At 58.4% G+C, this 9,621-nt stretch overlaps 1 protein-coding gene across 1 annotated transcript; it reads left to right on the forward strand.

Moving 5' to 3' along the window:
- The first annotated feature begins 3,944 nt into the window (after positions 1-3,944).
- Positions 3,945-9,363, forward strand: LOC142740408 (uncharacterized). The gene is made up of 2 exons (XM_075849948.1): positions 3,945-4,587; positions 8,125-9,363. Exons 1-2 carry the CDS (start codon positions 3,948-3,950, stop codon positions 8,718-8,720), a joined length of 1,236 nt encoding a protein of 411 aa, XP_075706063.1. The 5' UTR covers positions 3,945-3,947; the 3' UTR covers positions 8,721-9,363.
- The last annotated feature ends 258 nt before the right edge of the window (positions 9,364-9,621 follow it).

Raw genomic sequence — 9,621 nt, forward strand, 5'->3', positions numbered from 1 at the left:
GATTGGTGGTAGGTCCCGGTGGGGGGGCAGCGGGAGCAACCTGCATCCCCATGCCCAGCCAGAGTTCCAGGGTGATTGGTGGTAGGTACCGGTGGGGGGGCAGCGGGAGCAACCTGCATCCTCATGCCCAGCCAGAGTTCCAGGGTGATTGGTGGTAGGTCCCGGTGGGGGGGCAGCGGGAGCAACATGCATCCCCATGCCCAGCCAGAGTTCCAGGGTGATTGCTGGAAGGACCCGGTGGGGGGGCAGCGGGAGCAACCTGCATCCCCATGCCCAGCTAGAGTTCCAGGGTGATTGGTGGTAGGTCCCGGTGGGGGGGGCAGCGGGAGCAACCTGCATCCCCATGCCCAGCCAGAGTTCCAGGGTGATTGCAGGTAGGTCCCGTTGGGGGCCAGCGGGAGCAACATGCATCCTCATGCCCAGCCAGAGTTCCAGGGTGATTGGTGGTAGGTACCGGTGGGGGGGGCAGCGGGAGAAACCTACATCCCCATGCCCAGCCAGAGTTCCAGGGTGATTGGTGGTAGGTACCGGTGGGGGGGGCAGCGGGAGAAACCTACATCCCCATGCCCAGCCAGAGTTCCAGGGTGATTGGTGGTAGGTACCGGTGGGGGGGGCAGCGGGAGAAACCTACATCCCCATGCCCAGCCAGAGTTCCAGGGTGATTGGTGGTAGGTCCCGGTGGGGGGGCAGCGGGAGAAACCTACATCCCCATGCCCAGCCAGAGTTCCAGGGTGATTGCTGGAAGGACCCGGTGGGGGCAGCGGGAGCAACCTGCATCCCCATGCCCAGCTAGAGTTCCAGGGTGATTGGTGGTAGGTCCCGGTGGGGGGGCAGCGGGAGCAACCTGCATCCCCATGCCCAGCCAGAGTTCCAGGGTGATTGGTGGTAGGTCCCGGTGGGGGGGCAGCGGGAGCAACCTGCATCCCCATGCCCAGCCAGAGTTCCAGGGTGATTGGTGGTAGGTACCGGTGGGGGGGCAGCGGGAGAAACCTACATCCCCATGCCCAGCCAGAATTCCAGGGTGATTGGTGGTAGGTCCCGGTGGGGGGGCAGCGGGAGCAACCTGCATCCCCATGCCCAGCCAGAGTTCCAGGGTGATTGGTGGTAGGTCCCGGTGGGGGGCAGCGGGAGCAACCTGCATCCTCATGCCCAGCCAGAGTTCCAGGGTGATTGGTGGTAGGTCCCGGTGGGGGGGCAGCGGGAGAAACCTACATCCCCATGCCCAGCCAGAGTTCCAGGGTGATTGCTGGAAGGACCCGGTGGGGGGGCAGCGGGAGCAACCTGCATCCCCATGCCCAGCTAGAGTTCCAGGGTGATTGGTGGTAGGTCCCGGTGGGGGGGGCAGCGGGAGCAACCTGCATCCCCATGCCCAGCCAGAGTTCCAGGGTGATTGCAGGTAGGTCCCGTTGGGGGCCAGCGGGAGCAACATGCATCCTCATGCCCAGCCAGAGTTCCAGGGTGATTGGTGGTAGGTACCGGTGGGGGGGGCAGCGGGAGAAACCTACATCCCCATGCCCAGCCAGAGTTCCAGGGTGATTGGTGGTAGGTCCCGGTGGGGGGCAGCGGGAGAAACCTACATCCCCATGCCCAGCCAGAGTTCCAGGGTGATTGCTGGAAGGACCCGGTGGGGGGGCAGCGGGAGCAACCTGCATCCCCATGCCCAGCTAGAGTTCCAGGGTGATTGGTGGTAGGTCCCGGTGGGGGGGGCAGCGGGAGCAACCTGCATCCCCATGCCCAGCCAGAGTTCCAGGGTGATTGGTGGTAGGTCCCGGTGGGGGGGCAGCGGGAGCAACCTGCATCCTCATGCCCAGCCAGAGTTCCAGGGTGATTGGTGGTAGGTCCCGGTGGGGGGGCAGCGGGAGCAACATGCATCCCCATGCCCAGCCAGAGTTCCAGGGTGATTGCTGGAAGGACCCGGTGGGGGGGCAGCGGGAGCAACCTGCATCCCCATGCCCAGCCAGAGTTCCAGGGTGATTGGTGGTAGGTCCCGGTGGGGGGCAGCGGGAGCAACCTGCATCCCCATGCCCAGCCAGAGTTCCAGGGTGATTGCAGGTATGTCCCGGTGGGGTGGAAGGGGGGGGCAGCGGGACCAACCTGTGTCCCTATGCCCAGCCAGAGTTCCAGAGTGATTGCAGGTAGGTCCCGTTGGGGGCCAGCGGGAGCAACATGCATCCCCATGCCCAGCCAGAGTTCCAGGGTGATTGCAGGAAGGACCCGGTGGGGGGGGGCAGCGGGAGCAACTTGCATCCCCATGCCCAGCCAGAGTTCCAGGGTGATTGCAGGAAGGTCCCGGTGGGGGGCCAGCGGGAGCAACCTGCATCCCCATGCCCAGCCAGAGTTCCAGGGTGATTGGTGGTAGGTCCCGGTGGGGGGGCAGCGGGAGCAACCTGCATCCTCATGCCCAGCCAGAGTTCCAGGGTGATTGCAGGTAGGTCCCGTTGGGGGCCAGCGGGAGCAACATGCATCCCCATGCCCAGCCAGAGTTCCAGGGTGATTGCTGGAAGGACCCGGTGGGGGGGCAGCGGGAGCAACCTGCATCCCCATGCCCAGCTAGAGTTCCAGGGTGATTGGTGGTAGGTCCCGGTGGGGTGGAAGGGGAGCTGCGGGAGCAACATGCATCCCCATGCCCAGCCAGAGTTCCAGGGTGATTGCAGGTAGGTCCCGGTGGGGGGGCAGCGGGAGCAACTTGCATCCCCATGCCCAGCCAGAGTTCCAGGGCGATTGCTGGTAGGTCCCGGTGGGGTGGAAGGGGGAGCAACCCGCATCTCCATGCCCAGCCAGAGTTCCAGGGTGATTGCTGGTAGGTCCCGGTGGGGTGGAAGGGGGGCAGCGGGAGCAACCTGCATCCCCATGCCCAGCCAGAGTTCCAGGGTGATTGCAGGTAGGTCCCGGTGGGAGTCAGCGGGAGCAACTTGCATCCCCATGCCCAGCCAGAGTTCCAGGGTGATTGCTGGTAGGTAAGGAGATCCATTTGGTGACCAAACAGCAGTGAAAATAAAAAGGCCCAAATGTCAAAGAATGACACTTCTGCTACTGAAAGTGAAACATTTGAAAGTGAAACATTTAAAATCAAGTTAAAGTGGGGTATGTTCAAAAATGTCAGAGGCGGTGGTGAGCAGCAGAGGCAGGCCGGGGCAGAGTTCCAGGGCCAGGGGGTGACGGCAGGCAGCGTAGGCCGGGGCAGAGTTCCAGGGCGGTGGGGAGAGGACTGGGCCTCAATCCAAGGAGATCCATTTGGTGACTAAACAGCAGTGACAATAAAAAGGCCCAAATGCCAAAGAATGACATTTCTGCTACTGAAAGTGAAACATTTAAAATCAAGTTACAGTGGGGTATGTTCACAAATGTCAGAGGCGGTGGTGAGCAGCAGAGGCAGGCCGGGGCAGAGTTCCAGGGCCAGGGGTGTGACGGCAGGCAGCGTAGGCCGGGGCAGAGTTCCAGGGCGGTGGGGAGAGGACTAGGCCTCAATCCAAGGAGATCCATTTGGTGACCAAGCAGCAGTGAAAATAAAAAGGCCCAAATGTCAAAGAAAGAAGAGGCTGGACGCAGCTGCAGGCTTGAGGGAAGCCGACATGACCGTCCTGGTAGGGAAAGGGTTAATGTTAAGAGGTGAGGGAAAGGTGAAGAAGCTGAAGGAGGGACGGGGAGGAGCTAGGGGGGACGGGGGGGCCGTTGCTGCGCTTCCCGCTGTTTCTCGGCATTGAGCCGGAAGCAGCGGGAGGAGTAGTACACAAGAAGCAAAGCTCCCCGTTGCCCGGCTTTTTAGTATGGCAGAGGCCCTGATTTTAGAGCGGCTGCGTGCCGCTGCTGTGCACCACGGTCCCGGATGGCTGGAGGAGACCGTGGCTGCATTAACGCGGATCCCGGACGCCGTTTCGCCACGTCGGGCACGGCGTTCGGGGTCTGTTGTAAGGGACAGGCTCCCCTCCCCCGGCCCCACTACGAGCATGGCTATGGCGGCGGGGGGGGAGTCGGCAACAACCGCTCCTGCGCTGGGCAGGCAGAGAGCGGTAGCAGGGGTGACGGCGATGCAGGCTGTGTCGACCCGTCCCTCTCGGCGGTCCCGACCTCCAGAGCGCCTGAGTCCGGAGGTAGTCCCGCGGACACGGCGTCGCAGAGGGAGCCCGATCCCGGACGCTGCAGGCCAGGCAGCTGGGAGGACCGCCCCTTCCCAGGCCCTGCGTCCTGGCAGGAATCCCAGGCCGCGACGGGGTCCGGCGGTAAGCAGGGAGTCGCAGGCCGGGCTCCCTGTCACCCCTCCCCCATCAGATGGAAGATGTCAAGAGCAAGGTACGGCCGCCCCGCATGGTGATGTTCCGGCCAGGGGGCAGGCTTCGTCAGGATCGTCTAGACGGACGACTAGATCTGCAGCGACGTCGAGGCAACAGGTCCGGTCGGAAGTCTGGGTCCCGGCGGTCGGGCGGCAGGTTGCCGGCCCATCGGTCAGCGCGTCCTCATCCCCTTTCCGAAGAGGTCGTTGGGAGGGACAGTCGTCGGCGAGAGAAGAACTGGAGGAAGGTGAACTGGACGTTTATCGTCGAGGTCAGGATGGTCCGGCTGACGGGAACACAGCGCCTGTGCAGCCCGGTGAGTGCATAACTCCTTTATTGTCTTATCCAGCGATTTTTATGTCGGGTGTCGGCGGGGGGGCTGCTAGCATAGCATCGGGGGCCGGTAGTGGCGCGGGCGGACGCGACGGAGCGGGTTTGGCAGATTTAGTGGGTTGCTTACGGGAGCTGGTGGGGCGCCTGGATAGGGCCGCGGCGCCGGTAGTAACGGAAGTGTCCCCTGCGGTAGTTTGGGAAGGCCCCAGGGAAGTGGGATCGTTGCAGGCGCGTCCTGTGGTGGCGGTTAGAGAGGCGGTCGCGGTGTCGGTGCAGACTGAGGCACAGAAGGACGGCGATCGAGTGCGCATGGACGATCGTGCTCGGGGGGAGGTGTATGTTTGTTTTGAGGGTCCGTTGGGGGCGCATTTAAAGCAGGAGGTGCGTGATCGGATCTGGAAAGATGAATATGTTGAAATTTTTTCTCTCTTGCCGCTGGCTAAATTCAATTTGGATAAGAGCAAGCGGGATGAGAGTAAAAAGGACGAGGAGGAACGGCGGCGGTATAGGCTTATCCCGCAGACGTTCGTTAATTGGTCGCAGGCGTTCGCCATATTGGCTAGTGTGATGGGGAAAAGGCGCCGGAAAATTGTTCGGCGTTATTTTGTTATTTTGATGCTATTGGGGAGGCTCATAGGGCGTATGGGGGTCAGGCGTGGCTGCGATATGATGAGCAATTCCGTCAGCGGAAGGCGGTTCGGCCGGCGATTCGGTGGGACCAGAAGGATATTGCTCTCTGGTTACGGGTTACGGTTCCGGTTAGGCAGCCCTTTCCCGGGAGCGGTGGCCAGGGAGGCCAGACTAGTCAGAGTGGACCAAGCGGCGGGGGAAAGGCGGGGTTTTGCTGGCAATTCAATGAAGGCCAGTGTAAGTTCGGGGCCACGTGCAAGTTCAAGCACGTGTGCTCCGAGTGTAATGGTGCATCACACGGGGCGGCAAAATGTCTGCGAAAAAAGAGGTCCGGGAACCAGCACGGGGCTGGTCAAGGGGGTGTCGCCGGTGAGGGTGGAAAGGATGGCCCCTTATCTAAATGAGTATCCGGATAGGGCGGCGGCTAAGTTGCTTTATGAAGGGTTTAGTGTTGGTTTTGTTATTCCTCCGCCTCCTTATGAGGTTCCGGTTACGCGGAGAAATTTAAAATCGGCTTACGTGCATGCGGAAGTCGTGTCGGAAAAGTTGTTAAAAGAAGTTTCGTTGGGGCGCATGTCGGGGCCATTTGTGGAGTCGCCGGTGAAAGATTTAGTTGTGTCCCCTTTGGGTATTGTCCCTAAACGCGAGCCCGGAAAGTTTCGTTTGATTCAACATTTATCGTATCCCAAAGGTTCGTCGGTAAACGACGGGATTGATCACGAGTTGTGTTCCGTAGTTTATACCTCATTCGATAAGGCGGTGGGGTTAGTGCGGGCTGCGGGTCCGGGGGCGCTGCTAGCAAAAACCGACATCGAGGCGGCGTTCAGGTTGTTGCCGGTGCATCCAGAAAGCCAACGGCTGTTGGGCTGTTTTTGGAATGGGGCCTTTTACGTGGATCGGTGCCTTCCGATGGGGTGTTCTCTTTCTTGTGCATACTTCGAGGCGTTTAGTAGCTTCGTGGAGTGGGTAACGAGGGGAGTATCCGGGGTCGATTCGTTGATCCATTACTTAGATGATTTTTTGTGCGTTGGCCCGGGGGGTTCGCCGGTTTGCGGTAACTTGCTTCATGCCCTGCAGAAGGTGGCGAGGGATTTTGGGATCCCTTTGGCGCCGGAAAAAACGGAGGGCCCGGTAGCGACGATTTGTTTCTTGGGAATCGAAATTGACTCGGTGGCAATGGAGTGTCGGCTCCCGGCGGATAAGCTGGGTGCTTTGAGGCTGGAGGTGCGACGGGCTTGTAGAAGGAAGAAAATGTCGTTGAGGGAGCTTCAGTCGCTGCTGGGGAAGTTGAATTTCGCCTGCCGGATTATGCCGATGGGGAGGGTGTTTGGTAGAAGGTTGGCGGCGGCAACGGCGGGAGTGCGGGCGCCGCATCATTTTGTGAGGCTCAAGGAGGAGCACCGAGCTGATCTTCAGGTTTGGGATGACTTCTTGGGCCAGTACAATGGTCGCTCGCTATGGATGGCCCCAGCGCAGGATACGAGTGATCTGAATATTTTCACGGATGCGGCTGGGGCGGGTGGCTTTGGAGCTTACGGGGGAGGTCCGTGGTGCGCAGGTCAATGGCCGGCTAGCTGGGTGTCCAGTGGATTGACGCGGAATCTGGCCCTGCTCGAGCTGTTTCCCATCGTGGTGGCGGCTACCATTTGGGGGGACAGGCTCAGGGATAAGAAGGTCCGTTTTTACTGCGACAACATGGGTGTGGTGCTTGCCATTAATAACATCACGGCGTCCTCTCCTCCGGTAGTTCAATTGTTGCGACATTTAGTGTTGGTGTGTTTGTCGCTGAACGCGTGGGTGGTGGCGGTGCATGTCCCGGGTGTACGGAATTGTGTTGCTGATGCTCTTTCTCGCTCGCAGTGGGATCGGTTTCGGCAATTGGCTCCGGGAGCGGAACGTATTGGTTTGGCGTGTCCGGATTATCTATGGGATCTGGTATCGGTCCCGTAGAGCAGCTGTTACAAAGGTCTTTGGCGGGCACGACGTGGAGGGCTTATGCTGCTTGTTGGAGGCAGTGGGAGGAGTGGGTAAGAGAGTTGGGTGATGTCAATACGGATAGAGACAGGTTGGTGGCACTTTTGTATTGGTTAGGGGATGCCTGGGAGGCGGGGTTTTCAGTAGCGAAGGTGAACCGGTTTATATCCGCGGTGGCGTTTGGGCTTAAGTTGCGGGGCTTGCGGGATGTATCGAAGGAATTTCTGGTATCGCAGGCTTTGAAGGGGTTGCGCAGAGGTAGGGTGGAGGCGGATAGTAGAAGGCCGGTGTCGTTTGCTTTGCTGGGCTTGTTGGGTGGTTCATTGGCATCGGTATGTCGTTCTTCAGATGAAATGGATTTGTTTCGGTTGGCTTTCTCGTTGGCGTTCTTCGGAGCATTTAGAATAGGTGAGTTGGTGTCGCCAAGTACTAAACAGGCAGGGGGGCTGAGATCTGGGGAGGTGAGCCTTTTTGCAGATCGGTTGGAGGTATGGTTGCGTAGATCAAAAACTGACCAATTAGGGAAGGGAAAACTGATAGTTTTGTTCGCTCTCCCGGGGTCGGTCATGTGCCCAGTAGAGTGCATGCGTGGTTTTACAAAAAACAGGGGGTCTCCAGATTTGCCTTTGTTATGTCATGTGGACGGGTCGTTCTTGTCCAGGTTTCAGTTTGGAGCTGTTTTTAAAAAATGTTTGACGGCGGTTGGGGTTGCGGCAGGCTCATATTCATCTCATTCCTTCCGGATTGGCGCAGCAACGGAAGCAGGGCGCTGGGGGTTGGATGATGAGGGGGTGAGGCGTATTGGTCGTTGGGAGTCTAAAAGGTTTAAGTCCTATGTCCGCCCCCATATGTTGTAATTTTGTTGTTTATGCTTGCAAATGTATATGGTGGTGCCTAACTGTGTTTTCCGTTTCAGATTCGCCTCCTTGTCTGGTGTGGTTGATGGGTCATTCGTACGTGCACTGGGGGGCTTTGAGGGCGGACGTCCGCCCGGATGGTCGCCAGTTGCGCATTCCGCGACAGGATGCGGTTGTGCATTGGCTGGGGTTTAGAGGTATGTCGTGGAACAGGGTGTTGGCGGAATTCCAGACATATGTGCGGCTTGATAGGGTTCCGGAGGTTTTAGTGTTGCACGTGGGTGGGAATGACTTAGGAGTCCGCCCTTTTCGTGAGTTGGTGCGGGATATCAAACATGATTTGTTGTGTTTGTGGGTATCTTATCCCAAGTTGGTGGTAGTGTGGTCGGACATAGTCCCAAGGAAGCATTGGCGGTTAGCTAGATCGGTGGAGAGAGTCAATAAGGCTCGGATAAAAGTTAACCGGGCGGTGTCCCGTTTTGTGGCAAAGAACGGGGGCATTTGCGTGAGGCATAGGGATTTGGAGTCAGGATTGGGGAATTTCTGGAGGAGTGACGGGGTTCATCTGACCGAGGTTGGCATTGATATTTGGAGCTTGGCTATAGCAGAAGGCATAGAAAGGGCGGTGGTGGTGTGGAGGAACTCACAGGCTTAAGGTGGTCAAGGCCTGTTTCGCGGTGGCGGGGGGAGTCCTTGAGGCCAGTCAGTACAAAATGGTGGGGGGGTCGCATCGGGGGTATGCGTCCCCCAAAAAAGGTACATGGTTGAAGACTTCATCGGGTGTTATCCCTTTGAAGTGGTCTTCTGGTAGAAGGTATGTCACTTGAAGGCTTCATCGGGTGTTATCCCTTTGAAGTGGACTTCTAGTGGTCGGTATATCACTTGAGGGCTTCAACGGGTGTTATCCCCTTGAAGTGGACTTCTAGTGGGTGGAGCCATCTGCAGAGGTGAACGGTGCTTCCGAGCTGGTTTACGGCTGGAGGTAATTAGTGGTTTGCAGATGGCTAATTCGGTGTGTTCTTGAAAGGAACATCTGAAGGGGCTTCAAGGACTTCCTCTGCTCGGGTTAATGTTAACGTTTAATGGTTATTTATGATTCTGACCCATGTTGGGTCATGTGAATTATTAGGAGGAATTCTCTGGTGGATTCCTAACTAGTTATCCGAATGTTTCGGATTTAAATTGTTTTTATAAAACTGTGAAATTAATAAACGGCTGCTGTGGCCATTTCACATCCAACCTCGGTGTCATGTGTCGTTACTAAATGGGGGTGGGGGATAGTATGGTTTAAGGTTAACACACGACTCTACCTAGGCAGGTCAAGAAGAGGCTGGACGCAGCTGCAGGCTTGAGGGAAGCCGACATGACCGTCCTGGTAGGGAAAGGGTTAATGTTAAGAGGTGAGGGAAAGGTGAAGAAGCTGAAGGAGGGACGGGGAGGAGCTAGGGGGGACGGGGGGGCCGTTGCTGCGCTTCCCGCTGTTTCTCGGCATTGAGCCGGAAGCAGCGGGAGGAGTAGTACACAAGAAGCAAAGCTCCCACCCTCCCACCCTTGTT

Source organism: Rhinoderma darwinii, chromosome 2 (genome assembly GCF_050947455.1).
Source record: "Rhinoderma darwinii isolate aRhiDar2 chromosome 2, aRhiDar2.hap1, whole genome shotgun sequence".
Classification (NCBI taxonomy): domain Eukaryota; kingdom Metazoa; phylum Chordata; class Amphibia; order Anura; family Rhinodermatidae; genus Rhinoderma; species Rhinoderma darwinii.